Source organism: Bemisia tabaci, chromosome 1, assembly GCF_918797505.1.
Source record: "Bemisia tabaci chromosome 1, PGI_BMITA_v3".
In the NCBI taxonomy this organism is placed as follows: domain Eukaryota; kingdom Metazoa; phylum Arthropoda; class Insecta; order Hemiptera; family Aleyrodidae; genus Bemisia; species Bemisia tabaci.
In genome coordinates, this window is record NC_092793.1 from 71,979,089 (window position 1) to 71,999,361 (window position 20,273).

At 37.3% G+C, this 20,273-nt stretch overlaps 1 protein-coding gene across 2 annotated transcripts in view; it reads left to right on the forward strand.

Moving 5' to 3' along the window:
• Positions 1–20,273, forward strand: part of LOC109033145 (uncharacterized) — a 101,531-nt gene that overhangs the window by 71,760 nt on the left and 9,498 nt on the right. For both annotated transcript variants that reach the window (XM_019045606.2, XM_019045607.2), the window contains exons 4-8: positions 1,602–1,764; positions 4,695–4,825; positions 5,968–11,656; positions 12,307–12,416; positions 13,185–13,290. In XM_019045606.2, coding sequence (XP_018901151.2) covers positions 1,602–1,764; positions 4,695–4,825; positions 5,968–11,656; positions 12,307–12,416; positions 13,185–13,290 — 6,199 coding nt within the window. The remainder of the gene's footprint in view (positions 1–1,601; positions 1,765–4,694; positions 4,826–5,967; positions 11,657–12,306; positions 12,417–13,184; positions 13,291–20,273) is intronic.

Sequence of the window (20,273 nt, forward strand, 5' to 3'; positions counted from 1 at the left end):
TGCACGTGATGTAAACCGTTTCGTTTTGCACGCTTATACTCTGGTTGAATGTAAATAGGTTAACACAAAAGAAGGAGTTCATTATAAGGTGCAGTACAAATTGTCGATGGAGCTCAATGAGGGCCCTCGTGATATTCTGCATGGTTGATGCCCGACTGACACGACGCGACGAACCCCCCTCCCCGTTCCCCCATCTTCACCGTCATCTCGCGATGATTGATCGAATGAGGCCGACGACACGAGGATCAGATCAGTACCGCTGTACTGAGGAAGAACGCCGTATAAACCTTCGAGAGTTGCCAAATTTCCTCTGGCAAATCACCAATTTTTTATGAACATTCTTGAAAATTTCCCTGCCAATTTTTTAGATAATTTTGTTTGTAATTTGATCTAAAGTGTCTGAAAATTTCGAGAAAAAAGTATTCATCACTTTCCTATAAATAAACATTTTATCAAAGGAAGTTTGGCAACTTTCGAATGGTCATACGGCGTTCTTCCGTAGCACGGCAGGGTAGGCAGTGTCGCTCAATTTAATCGTTTCAGCCGACGTTCATGTGTCGGATTTACTATCAATCGCAGTGCACCTTTACATATAAAGTTACCGGTACTCGATTTTCAAGTAAAAAAGTCTTCCAATCAAAATGAGGTGTTCTGATGCCTCGTTACTAAGGGAAAACGCCGTACGAACCTTCGGACGTTGGCAAAATTCTTTGGTTGAATACAAATTTCCGGAGAAACAAGTCAACGCTCTCTTCAATTTCTTAGGGAATTTGGTTTGCCATCTAGTGTGAAGTATCTCAAAATTTTCACGAAAAACATTCTCAATATTCCTCAAAAATGGACGCGCATCTGAGAAAATTTTGCAACTTTCGAATTTTTATATTGCATTTTCCCCTAGCATCATAGGCGTACCTAGGTTACTTTGCTAGGAAGGCTTAGGCCCCCTGCCACCGGAAGGTATGGAATACGCCCCAATTCAGAGGGGAGTCTGAAATATTATTGAAATTTTAACTCTATTCGGACGCATTTTGAAGCTTCTACGATGCAGATTTTCCATTAATTTCTGCAGAATAATTACGTTTTTTTTTTTTTTACTTTCAGCACATGCTACTCTCGAATTGTTGCATTCAATACATCTGGAAAATTTGTGAAATTTTCCCTCTTTTTGGACCCATTTTGAGGCTTCCATGATGACAATTTTAGAAAATACCAACTGAATAAACACGGCGTTTTCTTTTAAAACTCTACATTAAGAGACATACTCATTCTCGACGAAGGTTTTTCCCATCGTCCAGATTTTTTTTTTTTTTTTTTTTTTTTTTTTTTTTTTTTTTTTTTTTTGATTTTTTTTTTTGGGGGGGGGGGGGGGGCTATACCCCCCTTTGCACGCTCATGCCTAGCATGGTGCATGGTTCAATGTTCTAGAACTAAATAAAAAGCGAATTTTGGACGAATTAATAAATGAAAGAATGGATGTATTGAAGTGACTGGGAAAATGAATCGAGAACTAAGCAAGTTAGAGGCAAGACTTGTAACGGTGGTGTTTGGTACAGTAATCTTCAGTGATCTTGATCTTGATCTTTGATGTTTTTTTGTTTCAGATCTGTAGTCGGCCGGCTTCGTACAAAGTACTTCCGAGTAGCCTGTCGGATTTGACAAATTTGTGCAATCACAAGAGGAAGTCTATGTCCTCATCAGCGTCCTCATCCTCTATGCAGGCTTATACTCTCCCGCTTCAACCTGGCGCACAACAACCAAATTTCGGTAAGCTTTATGACGTTCTCTTCAGCATTGACGCGGAAAAATTGGACTAATTCGAGACAGAAATTGCAGTCATACTCCTGACCAAACATTGAATGGGCCAGTTGCGCTGGTCATCGGATCGTGTCTCGATGCTTGGTTATTGTAGATTGGCTCGAAGTAACAAATTCTGTCCGAACAGCAACTTTCTACGTTCAATATTAACTGAGATATCGCGCTGTGAAAAATTCGGTTCATGACGTCATCCACCGCGATCACAGACAACCTTGGTTTCTTCCATTTTGCTTCCATCCGAGTTTCACGTTGAGTGACCAGTGCAAATGTGTGCCTCTCTGACTCACGAAAGCAAGGTGGAGTAAACCAAGGGTGTCACTACCGCGGTGGATGACGTCATAATCCGAATTTTTCACAGCGCGATATCTCTATTAATATTGAAAGTAGACGGTTGCTGTTTAGATGGACGTTATTATTTTTAGCAAATCGACAAGAATCGAGCATCAAAACACGGTACTATGACCAGCGTAACTGATCCATTGTGAGAGTCAAATATGCAACACGGGAATGCAGCCACGGTCCTTCCTCCTAAGGTCACGATCAACACCTCTCTTAAATTTTGAACCACGAGACTCCGCAATCCAAAGCCTACCGTGGTGGGCGAGCTCATTGTTTCTAGCGCTTCGTTCCACTTTCGGAAGTGGAACTGGAAACGACAAGAGCAAGGTACGTACGGAGATGCCGTAGAAAGTTCAAAGGGTCGGCGTGGAGCATGGAGCATGAAGCTTCGGTTTGTTCCACAGGTATGCAGCACACAGCGCGAAGTTGCGGATCCTAGTGAGCCGTGCGGTCCGCGTGAGTCCTGATTTTAAGTTGAACCATCAACGGGCTGGATCAAACATCGAGAAATCGAACGACTTTTGCCAAAAGGCTGGTTCCCCTCGAAGCACATGTTCGATGCAGCAGTCGTTCCACATGTAGAATTTGTCTCTGTGTAGAATCAAAAGGACACCAAGTCAATCTTCAAGCGCTCAGTCGATGGGGAGCGCTTTTTGATTTCAAGCTGCCTATAGCCCTGGATAGACGATCGAATTCCGAACCAATTCCGATCAAAGTGAACATGCTGATGACTGATGGTCACCATCTACCATCAAATTTTGACGGGCCGCACTATTTTGTTCAGAGTAAGATCAAAATGGAGTGCCACCATTCATCATTTCCTGCCTCAGGAAACATTCTTCAAGTTTTAAAATTAAGCAGCAAATTAATGAGTTTAAGACTGATGACTCCCGACACTTTGATGGTAATTGGTTCGGGAATTTGATCGTCTATCTAGACCTTAAAGATTTCTAGTAGACTGGCTTAGGTGGCAATACGTTCAAATGGCACACTAGCTCTACAACAAAATTGCAGCGAGGGACCTAACGAGGGACGAATAGATTCGTCTGTGGTACCTACCTCTACTTTATGTCTCTGATGTCAAAGCACGAAGGGCGATACTCGTTTTACAATAATTCATTTTTTTAGCGGTAGTGTATTTCTCTCAAAATTGAGTGTTGAAATTTTGGTGAGCGAGTTCTTTCATCTCAACGGTGTTCATCTTTTTCGGGGAACTTCAAAACGCGCGTATATAGAATACAGCTGAGCGCTTCTCCAATACGGACGTACTAGAACTCTCCCGCTTGTTCTTTATTTTCGAGAACTGGGGAAAAAACTGTAACTCTTTTTTTGGTTTGATGAATTTGGTCGATTCAAAGGTGAGGATCGGTGTGACCGAACCTGAAAATTTCAAATTCGAAGTCGATAATATTGCGCAAATTCCCTAGAAGAAAACATGGGCTTGTTGTTTTTTATCGGAACATGTTTCTTTTTGGTCCTAACTTGTTTTCGTCATCAGAAATCCCATTAAGATTTATGCTATTCTGATCCGAACTCCTTAGTGGAGTATTTCCAGGAAATTGTTTCGTGGACACAGTTAATGTGAAAGGAGACAAATCATAAAATTCCTGTAATTCCGGAACAAAATTGTTGTACTTGTCTTGATGCTGGTTTGTTTCCGTTTGCACCTCATGGAACCGTGGCTTTAAGGTCTGATCACCAGACGATCAGCCTCGCGCTCCCCTGCTCCCCATATAGCACCCAGAGAGGAAATCTTTCAGAAAATTTCTTTAAAATTTCACGAAATTTTTTTAAAAAATTTAGAAAGTTTACGAAACTTTCGTGAATTTGTTATACACTTCTGGAATAGACTCAGTAAGCCATGAAACGTATTTAACCAGTAAATGCCTAATTTTGAAATGTTTAGAAAAAAAAAAAAAAAAATAATGTATGAGTCAAATTTTGTCAAAAATTCAAAGTTTCCCACTGAATTCTCGGATAAATATTGCGGGTTGCATACTCAGCCCCTTAAAATAAATGTAATTATTTGAAATATCTCACAACATCGCCAAATTTCACGTGAAACACGAAAATTTCAATATGCACTGGCAAATTGTGAACCTTCATTTCCTAACCCTGGCTGCGAGAGACCCAGACAGATTCAACGCTCACCGAGCGATTCATTCGGAGCGAAAACATTCCTCGAGCGGGCGGAGAAATAACTGCACTTCATCGTAACGCGGTCTCTTCCTTTTCTGCCGTGGTGAGGAAAAACTTCGTATGAGCATTCTAACGTGCTACACTCTTTTCCCACAAAACGCAAATTCTCTCGAAAACTTAGGAATCACCTACCTATTTTGTTTTTAAAATTTTTAGAGACTTTTTTTATTTAATTTTGATCGGTGGTTTGTAGTTTCTATTGGTTCCTATCAAGAAGATTAAGGATCACTTGAATCATTTTTTTTTTATCCTTACGACAAATGAAAAAATTCAAAACATTATATTGAAAATTGTGCAAGTAAGATGTTGAATTCTTCAATTTGGAATTTTTAACTTTTCAGATGCTGCTGGTTTAAGGAGGAAGAAACGCCGCACAGGCGTTGGGTCTTTTGGTAGCGGAAATGTCTCAGCTCAACTCTCTGCCGATAGAGAAAGACTTACCAAAGAAAGCTCCAGCTCTCATCTAATGCAGGTTTGTCCCTCAAGGCCTTACTTTGTTTTCTAGTTCACCATCTACCATGTGGGTAAGACAGAGTGAGAATTGGTCGAGATATTTTTTACAATTACCTGTACCTCAGATCCATGTTAAAACACTACATCTTTTACTAAAAAAATATGTAGACGGAAAGGTCAGTTGCAAAAAATGATGTTTCGTAGTAAATAAAGAAGTTCAACTTGAACTTATTGAATTCTAGAAAGATGTTTTACGCCTCTCTCCGACTTCATAATTCGATTTATTCATGAAAGAACTTTGTCTGCTCAGCTTTAAAAGATGCAGCAATCACAAAAACATTTTATTCTTTAATGATGTGTAAGAGGAATGCAATCTCTAAAATTGATCTTATGAAATTTACAAAGGCGGTATGAATAGTGCTGAAATGAAATTTTGCCTTCCAATAAAAAAATGAAGTTCTTAGCATGAACCTATGATTCACATGATTCACATTTCATGAACATAATTATTGCTCTCTCTTTCTTTTTTAGTTAAACATTATTGATTTATCAGCTGAAACATGCCTACACTTTGTGAAAAAAGGTTTTTTATTCTGGGCTATTTGTAAAAGGAATCATGTGGGTTGAGATGGATTTTGCTTTTCTATTTACTTGAGAAACGAATCCTTCATGTTCCCTAAAAATGAGTATTAAGTTTTAATTTCTGATTAAAGTCTGTAATGGGACGTAATGTAAGAAGTAAATCATACTTCTTGGGTCTTCAAAATTTGCGATACGTTTTGATTTCTGAACCTCTAAAATTTCAAACCACTAAATCTGAAGATTTAAAGAGAATTTTTTGGACCAGAGATCTGCAAAGGGTAGTAAAGAGCAACTCGAAGTCTAGCTCCGAAATTACGTGATAATAATGATGACTCTGAAAAACCTTATTCGAAGAGGATGTATTCATTTCAATATCTATCATGAATAAATAAATTGGTGCACACCCACACCCCTTGATCTTGAGCAATGAGTTTATGTCAATATGAGTGACTATAAATATTGATAAAATTCATGCTGTCCTCATAAGTGTCAACACCCTCAGTTGAAATTAATTTAGTTCTCCTGTATGTTTTTTATTAATCTGAGGTTAGATAATTTTTATTCGATTTCTTGTTTCAGGACTGGAATGAAAGTGTATTAGCTTCAGCTCAACTCAGTACTAATAGTATTATTGGAAATAATTTAAATCGGTTACCCATTAACTACCAGCAATCAAATGCACCTGTGATGAACCCCTCTCAACAATATATTAGATTTAATTCACCAAGTCCTTCTGGTATTAGGCCTGGCGAACAATCAGCTAGTAATCAGTTGATAATCAACGAAGACACAAACTCTAATGCACCATTCCAGAATGCTGTTTACCAATCATTTTGTAGCACTAATCCGACACCTATCAGTGTGAATGCTTGTGCACAGTCTTCAGCATTACAAAGGATAGCCAATGATTTTCCAAATCAAGAGGGCTCAGGTTCAAGTCAAGTCGTTGATTGTGCACAGAATCAGCACCATCCAGTGTCAGTAGGAGTAAAATCTCCACTCTCCCAACAGCAATTGCAACTGCTTCATCAGCAACAACTTCAGCAGCAACAATTACAACAGCAATTACAACAACAACAGTTACAACAACACTTGCAGCAACAATTACAACAACAAAGTCAGCAACAACAAATTCAAGAGCAAAATCAGCAACAAAAATTACAGCTTCAGCAAATACAACAGCAACAACTTCTGCAACAATTTCAGATTCGTAATAATTATCAGGCACTGCAACAACGGCAAGTTGAAGAACTTGGCAGTAAAAATGTGAACAATACATCATTAGAATCTTGCTCCATTTCTCAATCACCAATTCAGCCTACTCAATTGAATCCAAACTTGGAGTCAAGTTCCAAACCCTTGGTGATGAACACAGTTGAAACATTAGCAAAATCTCACCCTAAAATTTGTAGTTCTGAAGACCCGATGGCCATCAAAAGTGAATTAAGTTCAAGTCCATCTGTTCTAATATCAAATGAAATTAATCACTTGCCAAATGTGGGAACTAGTCCTTTCCCAACAAACCAGTCGAATCAGTTCCAGAATTGTAATCCCTCATTATTGCAGAGTCAACAGATTGTCAACACTCCTTTAATAACGAATAATCAGCAGATGAATCAACAAAGTATTTTGATACCCAATCAAAATCAGACCGTTGCGCAGCATAATATTGTCGATCGCAGTTCATGTCAACCACAAATCAATCAGAATAACTCTCTACCCATTCAAAATCAACCAAGTAGTCAGCATAATTTAATATTACCGTCTCACATGTATCCGGCGAACCAACAAAGTATAACTGTGAATGCCCAAAATCAGATCCTAAATCAACAAAATGTATTGGCTGTTAACACAAATCAGTCTCTGAGTCAGCAAAATTTAATAGGATTAAATCAATCCCAAGTTGGATCTCAGCAGAATTTAATTTCTTCCAACCAAAATCATCAGAATGTAATACTATCTAATAATCAAAATCAGGCTCTTAGTCACCTTTCCTCGAATATCACAAGCCAAGATCAGTTATTAACTCAACAGAACTTAATGTCTCTCAGTCAGAACCAAAATTTGGTGAACAGTAATAACACAACGCTACTTCAAAATCACAACGTCTTGAGTTCAAATAGTGCTTCAGGCTTTTCCTCTCAAAGTGGCAATCAAGTAGACTTGGTGAATAGTGAGAACAACTTTATCAGACAAAATGCCAGTACTCTTCAGAATCAGCAGCTGCTTGCTGCCAACCTGGTCCAGCAGCGTTTGAATCAAACTCAAATGATGAACCAGCATAGTTTCAATGTGAATAATTTGTCCAGTGACCAAACAAGTCTGTTGCGGCAGATTACGCAAAATCCATCCCAAAATATGGTGTCCTTGCATAATTCAGGAAGTCAAATTCCGGCCACAAAATTAGGTTTGCAAAGTCCTGGAATGAGCTCACTAATACAACAAGACTCGGCTTGTAGTACTGGTTCTCCCATAAATTCCCAAATTTCATTGAATGAGTCAGTCCCCCACGGCACTCCAAACACTGCTACAATCTACGCCAATCATCAAATTCCAAACTCCCCTATCATGGTGCAAAACTCTGTTGGTTTAAGTAACGCTGCTGTGGCTATTAATTCATCTAATGATTGTCAGTCTATTGCTCCAAGTAATAATGTTGATAATCAACGAAGTACACCTGATGCTAATATGTTACATACCAATGATTTGAGTCGCAGTTTAAGTAGTAACCCAAATGTCAATGCAGGCAATACTAGTAGCAGTAACATTTCTCTATCTAATATTAATGTAATACAAAATCAAGTGGGGTCAAATCAGAATCAAATAACTTTAACTAATCCCCTCGCCTTATCCCAGCAGGTCAACGCAGTTGTATCTTTGACCAAAAACTCGAATCCCAATGTAATGCAATTACAAAATCATAACATGGAGCAAAATATCTCATCTCAGCCAGGAAATTCTGGCATCAGGCAGCGGTCTATTCCTCCATGGCAGCAGAATAGGATCAATGCTCTTAGTCAGCAACTTCAAGTACAGCCTTCGCCTTTAGAGGTAACGCAACAGAGTGCCAATCAGGTTCAATGGAACGATGAAAATATTACATTCAAAAAAGCAACTCTAGTGAAACATCCCACAAAATCACCTCCAAATCCGCAGATAGCAAAAAAACCGAGGCCGGTCATTGACAGTCAACAACATCAGGCGATGCCTCCCAATATATCGGATAGATTTTCGCCTTCAACATCAGCTGCACCATCTTTCATGGATGATCCAAGTGGTTACCTTGCACAGCAAACAGCGTTGTTGAATAGCACAATCTCGCGACAAACAGGACTCCTTAGTTTCAACTGTGATACCCCAAATATGCAACTGACCAGTAACAGGAACGCAACAAATCCTGGCTCTAAAAATGCTGGGAGTTCTCAAGGCTCTGATTCTACTTTCGTCAGTTTCCCAGACAGCAGTGTTAATCTTGCAAATCGCAAGTTCTTAGAAAGTCAGAATAGTAACCAAGTAAGCTGTGATCGCAGTTCAACTGCAACAAATGAACTGAGTCAACAACCAGTCACCTCATCATCTATCCGGACAAGTGGTACCTTGAATTCTCTACAGAACTCCTTGGATCCTTGCTCCCCAGTACAAGGTGGCACAGTTAGCACCAGTATTCAATCTCCAATTCAATCAGAGCGTTGTGTAACTGATGCAAACCCTGTTCTCCCTCTTGTGCCTAATGTAGAAACCAAAGATGCTAAAAATGAATCAGATACTAAAGAAGAAAACTCTAGGCCTACTGGTAGTAGGTTACCTACCGTAGTCACAACTATGGCAAGTGGTCATACCGTCAGTAGCAACACGATAACTTCTGTTCTTGCGGGTCGCACTAATACTGCAACTGTTTCCATTAATGCCCCAGCATCTAACTCTTCGCCTGTTATTCCCTCCATAATCACAACAAACTTTACTACCACTATGACTGCTACATCTTGTCCTTCTGTGACAGCCGCTACCAAATCTCCTCTTGAAATGGTACAAAGTGTTGTCAGCAGTATTCAAATTCCTTCCTCTACATCACAAAATTCAAACTCTAATGAGACAAAAATGCAAACTCAACCAACTAGTCATATATTAGTTTCAAGTAACGGTCATTTTATCGTTGCAAGCTCTAGCAATCAGAATTTACCTAAAGCCCATCAGCCGTCAAATCAAGTTCCTTCAATAGTCTCTCAAGCTAACAGTTCGATAACACAAGTTTTACCATTGAATGTGGGATCTCAACAGGTTCTAAACCAGCCCACCGTTTTGGTTAATAACTTCTCGCCTCTACTGTTTCAGCAAGGGTTGATCAATGTTGATGGAACAGTTAATGCAGTACAGATACCGCAGTTAACAGTAGCAACGAACAATGTTCTGCAGGCAAATCAATTGATTGATGAATGTAGATCCAACAATGGACAATTCTCCCCGCGACAGCATACTTTACTATCCCCTGATAGTTTGAACAATAAAAGAAAGAATCTAAACAAGAAAAGAAAAGTCGCTGCTCCTACTGTTGCATCCATGCTTCAGATTGCGTCTCAACAAAACCCACCAGGTAGTCAAATTGGTAACATACCAGGTAGTATGATGACAGTTCAGCAAGCCCAACCACAGCCTAGTTTCTCCACTCAACAAACAGCACCCATGCTTCAGACTCTTATTCTTCCCAACAAAAATGGTCAGTTCACAAATGGGCAGCCTATGATTGCGACAGCCAATGTATTACAGCCTTTGAACCTAGTGCCTAACTTTCCAACAATTCAACAGTTCATTGTCCCTACCGCTCTTGGTGGTATGGTAATGACTGCGAGTGATGGCACTGCGACTCTTCTACAAGATGGTTTGCATCTGAACGTTCTAACTCCTGTACAGAATCATACAGGTGCTGTATTTAATAACTCTCAAAACATCTTGGCAGCAAGTCCTGCAGGCATGGTGTTGAGGGCTCCTACCGTCCAAACTTCCTCTGGCAAACTCCAAATCCAAACTACCCCTAATGGGCAATTAATTGCGACTAATTCTCCTAATCAGTTCATTGTAGGCGGAGGTTCCAACAATGCTTTTGCTGGTCAGCTCAGCCCAATTGTAGCCAGTGTAAGCCCTAGCCATTCGTTTGCATCGCCTAATGGAAATAATTGTAACCAACGACAAGAGTTCATTCAATGTATCACCTCTGGACCAAGAACACCTACTCTGATGGTTCCTTGTTCCATCACCCCTCAACAGTGCTCACCTCAAAACACAACCGTTGTTCAAAGAAACACTACCATAGTTCAGCAACAAATGACAATGGTTTCAAATAACAATCAACAAAATGTTTTAGAAAATCAACAAAACCAGGCATCAAATTTGAATCAGCAAAATCTTCAAATTTTACACAGTGATCAAGGAAAATCGAATCATGGAAATCCTGTCATTATAACAACAGATAAAAACAACTCATCCTTCATTTTAAGTCCCAAAACTGCAAGTGATAAGAGCACTCATTATATAATCCATCAATCAAATGTGAATGACAAGCCAGGGGCATCTCAAAGCCAACCCAGCTTCATCATTAGCAATGCTGCTCCGGATGATGATAAATCAGTTTGTGGGAATTTCCTTCTTAGCTCAACATCAAGTCATTCAGATAAACTTTCGTCCCAAAATAAGATAATTTTGAATGCAGGAACTGGACAAAATAACATTATCTTGGACCCCAAAAGACAGCAGCAAAATAATTTCTTGAAACAGTCGGTTTCAACGCAAACAGCATCAACTAACACTATCAACCAACAAAATTCATCATCAAATGTATCAACAAATTTAGTGGTTGCAACCAATAACACATTTTCTCAAACATCCAGCACTCCATTTTATTCTGTGAGCCCTCCTGATACAACGACGCATAGCCCTATTGACAGCAACACAGCTCCTAGTCCAGGATCCACATCAGGGAAACCAGAGACACCATCCAGCTCTGTGAATATTGGCAGCCTTGATGAAAATAATCTGTCTCCAACATCAACAACTATTCCTACCTCCTTGTCTGATAGCAAAAATTATCAAACTCAACCAATGGTGCACTATGTTTCCTCCAGTAATGAGCAAGAAATCCCATCTGACTGGTCTGATAGCTCGGCTAATAACCAAACTTGGACCGAGAACAAGTATTTAAACAATTTAAACACCCTTTTTCTGTCTGCTGCCCCAAGCTCCACAGCATCCAGCCAAGAACATAGGTTCAGCAGAGGTAAGTAACTTAACGTAATTTTTTTGCTGTGCACCTAGATTATCTGTAGCAACGTACCAATTCTTTATTCTGTTGTGTAGAGCAAAATGAATTGGAGAGAAATAGTTGAACTCAGAATAGTTTTGTAGTTCGTCTATGTATCGGAAATTTCGATTTTTCGCAAAGAGATTTGTTGTTATTCGATAGATATCTCTTTATTCCTGTTTAGAGCCTTCAAAAAGACATCAAAACCCCTCTCAATTTTACCAGTGGAAAGAAATTAATACCTATCAAGCATCTGATCCCACATAAAATATCGGTCTTAATCAGTCTTCAAACCTCTTTAAAAAAGAATCATGAAAGTTCTGAATGTCCACAGCAAAACTGCCTCTGTCCTTTGATCGTAATCTTTTCAAATTCCTGGTGTCACTTTGTTTTTTTAAAATGAAATCAACAAATATTTTGCATAAAAATGTCAGAGAAATTTTCAGGTGAGATGAGAAAAAGTCTGAAATTTTAGGAATGAAAACAGTTAGCTTTCTTTTCCTGAAGTTAAATTTATTGGAAAGTATGCAAAGTTTTAAACTGAAATTCTACAAGTTTTCTTCTTTCATTGTTGATATAGAATTTTTACTAGTGCTAAATGTCTTATCTGTACATTTTTTTCACAGGTCTAGGTAGTGAGAAAAGCCCTATCAACAGTGCACATGTAGAGTCTTCTAGTTCCACTAGTCCCGTTCAAAGTTACGATAGCATCTCATCCCACCATTCATCAAAGAATGTAAGTGATTTGTCGTATTTTATTTTATTTTCATCCCTTCCAGTGGAAATTTTCATGATTCGAATTTCTCCTGAATGTCCTTTAATTGAGCCCACTTCATCCAGTGTTTTATTCATCTGAGATAGTGTTAACATTTTTGTTGAAAACCTCTGAATCTTATACCTTCCCTTCTCCCACTTATTTGCAAATTTCAATTCCAATGTCGTATTGTTTTCAAAGCTCTTAGCAATTTTCAGTTGATTTATATTAAGAGAGTTTGGATGTGAGGAATGTTTTATTGATACCTCGAAAAGAAAGACAGCGTGAACTGATAATTAAGAAATCCAAAGAATAAAACTCAGTATGAAATAGGGCAGAGGCAAGGAATTTCCAAGGATCGTAAAGTGGTCTCTCTTATGTAAAATTTCGTGTGAAAACCAAAAAGCTTATTAAAAAGTTTATAACAGCACTTTTAAGAGGAGAAAAAGCTAATCAAAAGCCTACATTTGAGTTGACATAGCAAGGGCAAGGCGAAGCATTAAGCTGAGCTTGGCCAATCAGCAAATGCTGTTTCCCCTTTCTGGCCGTGTCATCAGAGCCTGCCAAAAATACCGTTTTAAACTGTTTCCATTCTTGGCATTTTCAAAGCGGAGTTTCTTTGCCATTTCGGGTTTAAAATAATTCCTAAAATCCCCAAAAGCTCAGTTCATTCCGTACTTCAAGAAAATGAAAGTTACCAACCCATTAGAACAGAAAATCTGAAACTCATCTGAGTATTTTTTCTTTCAGAACACCCGTAATTACATGTTTGAAAGGAAAATCACAAATCTTCAGCAGAATCCATCTTCAATGGATCACCGAGTGTCCACAATGACGGCTGATGAAGGCAACAATGGTGAGTCACTTTATACAATTTTTCAATTATGATTTGAATTCCATTGTTCATTAGTGACCTCAGATTTATGTTCTGCTAGGTTAATTTTCCTATCTAATCGATGGAAGTTTGTGAGATTTTCTCATATCGGTAGTTTCTGTCTCTCGAATAACGGAGGTAATTAAACATAATCCTTTAATTGCTCCAGTTGGTGTTTCTAAATTTTTTCTTTTTTATCGCTTTCTCTTGAAATCAATTTCATACTTCATTTTCCCTTGTGTAAATATTGATAATTTTAAGTCTGTCGCAAAGTTACTCCAGAATATGCTGCAGTGGCATCTTCAAATAGCTTGCTTTTGCCCCATTAGCAATACTTGAGACTCCAGAATGGAGAGGATAAGAACAGTTTTTATATATTTCGTTGATATTATTGACTGATCGATACATTAATACTCATTTACTTAAGTATTATATTTTTGAGGACCGTACAGAGTTTAGGAAACTGAGAACATAATAGAAGATAAAAAATTTGAAGTATCTAGACCACAACTGAAACTTTGGAAATGCAATAAAAAAAACTTGTTGAATACAGATGTCATTAGATTTTATGATATAGATATCCTCTTTTCATTTCTCAGATTTTTCTAGCATGAAATCCTGCTCCTTTGTACATGAAATACCCTTTAATTTATTTGTTATTTTTAAGTCAAAAGAAGGGACCAAGCAAGCATTCACAACTTCAGTTTTGATTATGTGCATTAATATCAAATTGAACTGGACAGGTTCAAGCATGAATAGTGACTGTGCATGATAACATAATCCTGGTTAGTTGTATATTTGGACTGTGTTAAGCAGTAAGGAATCGTGCCACATTTTGGAATAAACAAGCTTTGATGTCAAAAATTCAAAGTTGAGAATTAATATTTCAATTGGGCTTTATTCTGCAATGAGGAATTTTTATTTCTGGCTCATATTAGAAACAACATATGGATGGGCAAAGTGCAAAACCATGCATCTCTGTTTGCAACGTTGCAGACTTCGTGAAAACTTCTGTGATTTCTCTTCTCAGTTAGCAGAATATTCTGTAAAAATTTCAAAATTCAAAGTCTCTTCAAACAAATGAAGTAGGAGCAGAAATTTTGGAGAATTCAAATGGAGATACGTTGTTTTTCACTTTTGCCATTGATATGAAGTCAATAGGTTCCTCATGCCAAAAAGCAATTTTATGGATGAAAGTGGATTTTCAAAACATGATTTGCGCCTTAAGGTGTTGCTAGGATTGTGCATGGTGCTCTTCACTGCGAAAGAACCTAAATGCCTTTGCTCTGTGGACTTTTAAAGGGGGATTTTCATTAAATTTTGCCCTCATTTGCCACACAAGAATTTTTATTTTTAAACGGGTAGTAGATTCCTGGTAAATGAGATCAACAGTTGCCGAAATCTTAGCAACAGCTGATGGCGTTTACCATGTTTTGAATTTCCGCCTTTCATTTGTCAGTCTTAACCCAATGTGGCTTGGTTCATTTATTTTCATACAGTCTCCTTGCAAAGGTCAATCATTGCCGGGTACCCTTGTGGATGAAAAGTATGCTTTTGCCTCAAAATTATGCACTATTTAAAACAAAATACGTACACCAAATCCTACCAAAAGGTGTCTAGGGACTAAGAAAACTCAGGTAATCCAAGTGGGCAAAGGAAACAGTTAGCAACTGTTTAGTAATTAGAGTAGTGTACATGTTCACCAGGGATGTTCTAAAAACACAAATATTTGAGAAGTCATGCTCTACAATTGTTTTTGTATGTCTAAGGATCCAGGCAGAGTACCTTAAAATTTGAACCTCCTTTGTGAAGCCTACACCTTCCTGTAGGAGCCATTTTTTTTAATGGAAACTTTAACTGACCCAAATGGGAGAAACGGATCTTACACCAAAAAAATGCAGTTTTTGCATTTGAACTGTTTTAATCGATTTTAACAGGGTTGCTGCAGTCAGGGAAAATGGCGGAAGGGTCAGAGAATAATTGTTAAGTCACCTTTATTTGCTTTCTAGAATATGTTGAAGGTTTCGAAAAACAAATTTTGCCTGATATCTATTTCAAATTATGTCTTTTTAACCATCTAGTATATCTTCAATTGTCAGGAAATTTTGCTTAAATGTGTCAGGAAAATCATGGAAATGTCAGGGAAATTTTTTTTTCAAATTCCGTCACAACCCTGAAAACTTCTCTATTAAAACTGACTTGATCAATTTGTACACCATTTACTATGTTCAAATTTTGGGGGATTTCACTAGACAAAGCCTGTTGCGTTTAAGAAAATTCTAACTCCAGACGTAATATGGCAGTCTAACTGACTTGTATCTCAAAATTCAAAGACTTTTTCGTGTTCCTCTAACAAAATTTGTGACCTGTTGAGTTGCTTTTTTGTTAGCTTAACCTCTGCTCCCACCTTGTGCTCAAGCAATTCTGAAACGTCTTTATCTGGGTTCATTACCTTGGAAATTGCAATGTTATTTTCCTATGAAGGTTTATGATCCCCGAGCTTAAGTTTTCTATGTCAACTAGACAATTGCATGTTTGGTATTTTCATCGCTTAACTACTCGATAACAATTCCACGGTGTTCGGTTTGCTTAAATTGATGTCTGCATCTGCAATCAAATCATAGCTTTTATTTTGCAAAATCACATTCCTAAACAACTCTAGCTTGTTTTTTATATTTTATTAATTTTATTGTCATGGTTTCAGTTTTCATCAAAGTATTAAACATGTTTGTTCATTCAGCATAATCTGAAGGAATCGAAAGTAAAGAATTACTGACCAAATTAACTGGTTTTAAAAAAAAAAAAATATCCAACCCCTTAAATATCCTGGAAGGGATAACCATGTGCTTAGAGCTTCATTATCTCTTCAGCCCCTACTGAACAACAGACGCAGCCAACTGATATTTAAGACCATGAAACTCAGTTTACTTAGCTGGGAATCGAACCTTAGTCCTCATGATCAAAGAGCCCTTGTTTAAAAATGCGAGTATGAAAACTAACTTGAACTCTTAACTTCAAATTAACAACACAAGTGTGCCTCCCCTTGTTTTTTTTTCACTATTATTTTGTCATATTTTTTAATTTTATTAAACCTTACTGTACCTCTTATTAACCCTTAAGGCAGATTTACTTTTCTTTTCCAACTAATCCTGAATGGCAAGCTCTTTTTTTGAAAAATATTTTTCAAATCAGTTGCACCATAAAATCAACGAGAGACAAACTGAATGTTTTGATGAAAAATGAATTCATAGAATAGCTGTTCTGTTATGATTACTGTTCATAAAACTGATGCTTATCTTGTTTTTTTGTTACGCTGTTTCTTTGATTGTCAAATAGAAATTAAAATGTTACTATGACGGTTTTTTTTTTGGGCTGAACTTGTGCAGTTAATATCCTTGCTAATTCTCATAACATAAATTGACCCAAGGAGCAAAAGAGAAAGAGGGAGGGTAGAGACAGGAAAAGGCAATCCTTACATACACGCATAGTATCCATTGAAACTTTGAGCGAATTACTTTTCTAAATTAATTTTCACAATCGTATTTTCGTTTAACGTTTAACAGAAATGGAGCTCTAGGCAGATAGTTGGTTTGGTGAACCATACCTAGTACGGGATTTGAAATATGTGGAATAATTAGGGATATGAGCCCAAGATGTATCAAACCTAACCAGCAGCTTGATGAGAATGAGTTGCATTATTTGTTCCCAAATTTTTTTTCCTCCTTTTTTTGTCTCGTTATTTTTGAGTTAAAACTACCATCTAATTCTAAAATAGCTGTTACAGGCTCCATTGAGTAAAAATTATCATCTAATTCTCAAATAGCTACCACCAGCTCAAATAGTATAAGTACAGTTTTTTCTCTGCTCTTTCTCTTTTTTTCAATGATGTAAAATATATCGGAAAAAAAAGCCAGATCATGCTGTAAATATGTTTCCATTGCTTTTCTGTCCTGCTTGCATCATCAACTATCTTGATAAAGACCTACGGCAGAAAAATTAATACACGCACTTCATACCATTCGTGTTCAGCTTAAAAGGCTTCGTATTCTCTGTGAAGGAGGATGGCATAGTGTACAGAGTTGCCCAGACCCACCGTACCAGGCCTTTTTTGTGGTTAATTTAGGTTGTACGAAGTCCAGGATCCAGAGGACATCTTGGGAATCGACCCCAAGGAATCAAAGTTTTATGATCCTAGAGCCCCCTCAGCGTCCCATGGGGAGTGAAAGAGAAGCTTGTACTTCAAAAGTCAGGGTTTATGTCAAAATTTTGAAATTATTTCATCGAATCAGAAATTACGAAAAAATTTTACGTTAATCAACGCCGTTAATCGTTAATCAAAATTGGCCCGTTCGTGTCCAAAATACCAATCCCTAAAGGTGGGGGACAGACTCCCCGTTAAAAAATTGCAAGTTCGCTGAATTGGCGTAAAGACTCAGAAAAATACGTTTTTGTAGGCAATCCACCCTTAAATCCGAATCTGAGGGTCCTGTTGTCCCCAGAGTCTTCTTTGATGAGGCACAGGGGAACCCTTACCCTGGTTGAATTTACATGTTCAGGATCCCCTGATGATGAGTTTTGAAGTACAGACCGACCCCCCTTTTATTCCCCAAAGGGCGCTGAGGGAGCCCTAGGACCATGCAATTTAGATTTCTTGAGGTTGATTCCCTACTTGTCCCGCGATCCTGGACTTCGTACGACCTAGATTAACCACACAAAAAAAGGCTTGGCACGGTTTGTCTTAACCACCCCCATATATACATAATAAATTGGCATTCTTCGAGACACAATTTGTTATTTAAGCCCCTGGACTTTTTTTTTCAAGAGTCAAAGAAAATTAAGATGTGGAAATAATTCCCATTACATTTCAAGTCAGGTTAGATGCGTAGCTTGTTAGAATAAAATGAGTCAATCAGAAACGTAAGTGTATTTAACCACAGAAAATAATACGTATAATTTAATGATTCTCATCATGCGCAAGATCAAATCTGCAGTGTTTCTGTATATTCATGTTTACCGTCATTGTTATTTTTTTTTTTTATTTACTTATTATTTCATCAGTATTACTTATAAAGCACCCCTAGTCTTTTTGTTCCACACTGATTCCATGTTGTTGGCCAAAGGTGCATTTCCAAGTGTGCTGCAATACCTCCTGAAAAACATCTTCAGTTGCCCTTTCAAAATGTGGAAGATGAATGTATTCTCAAATTAGAGCAAAGTAATTCATGTCTGACAAATGAAACATATACATTTTTTTATATTTCTCCGATTGTGAGGGATAATGATATTGTAAGCAAAGGTTAAAATATGAGTGGGTAGACTAGAACATGCTCTAGTGTTTTAAAACTAATACTCAATCATCAATAGAATGCATGTTCAAGGATCACACCGCCTGTCCAATTCTTATTTTAATTTTATTTAACATAGATGAAGTGTTGGCCAACAACTTCATTAGTTTCTTGGTAAAAATAATTGGTTTATTTAAAAAAAAAAAAAAAAAAAGTTTCTTGGTGTCTCAAGGGCCACAATGAATTATTTTGCCTTATTTGTCTTGTCGTATCACCACATTTTCAAAATTATACAGCAGTAAAATCCACGCCAAATGTGCTCTCGGTTTTTTAGACTACGAAAGAAGATGGTGTGACATCAGTTTAGTAAAGTAAATGCAAGAATCAAGATGATGAATCTTCTTTTGTCGTCTAAAAGTGCGCAAACTTATTTGGCATGGTCTCTAAATCAGGTGCACATGAAAATACATGCACTCGGCTGCTTTCCTGTGCTATAATTGCATCATAAATCTGAGATTTTTTTTGTTTTTTTTTTCTTTGTACAATATTATTAACACATTAACGACACCATTTCATTTTTTATTCTCTTGTTTGCTATGTGTTGAACAGTAAGAAGGCTTGACATGTTGTTGAAATGCAATATCTCGAGAGATGATCTCACAATACTCAAAAGTCGTATTGCAATTAAAACTTAAATAAGTTGATAAGTCAAATAAGTCATTTGAGAACAGTTTTGTTGTATCATTGGAAATTTACTAATACTTGGATAGAGAGTGTCAGATATGTGCGTTGCAGCATGTCATGCCATCGTTAAAGTGTTAAAAAATATTTTTTCATGATTTTTATCCATATTTTGTTCTATATCATCGGTTTTTTCATCTCATTAAACATTTATTCACCATATCGATTTTCAAGTTCAATTTATTTTTTATTTTATTTTTTAGCTTTTCTGTTCTGTATCTTCTGTAGATAGAAGTTAGCTTTTTTGCTGACTGATCATGCAGTTTGTATTATTGATTAAAGTTATTAAGCTGATTTTGAGACTGTAAACTGTTTTGTCAAGAATCTCTAGGGTTTAAATAACACTTAGATACTACTAACTTGCATGACTCGTCAGGAAACGACTAACTTGCAACTGAGAAAAATGTGGGACATTTTGTAAGACATGTATAGAATATTGTATACTATATTATAGAATTATATTTCTAAATTGATAATAGATTAAGTGATGCACTGTGTGAAAAGAGATCTTTAACTTCTAAAGCAAAATTTTCAGGAAAATGAAGATAATTAACCTTAGAGCGATTTTGAGTTTTACATCCACTCTTATGCAACCCGCCTTCCCCCTTCTCTCCCACATCTTTCCGTAAGACCTTTTCTGGTCACATGTATGAACAATTCCAAACATTTTTCATGCTCTTAGTGTGGAGGGAAATATTTTTTAATGCCCTCACCTCCCTATCCTAAACTGTGGAAATTTAAGAGTATTTTTCTCTCCTCGTCAAACGTTATGTACCCCATGATCAATTTCAACATCCAGCGCTAGAGGTCTCTTTTTTGCATTGTATCACTTTCAATAGCTATAAAAATATCAGTTATTCGTCTCATCCAATGAATGCAGAAAACGTTGGAGATTTAAGGTTTCTCAGGCTATAGTATTAAGTATTATTAGAATCATTA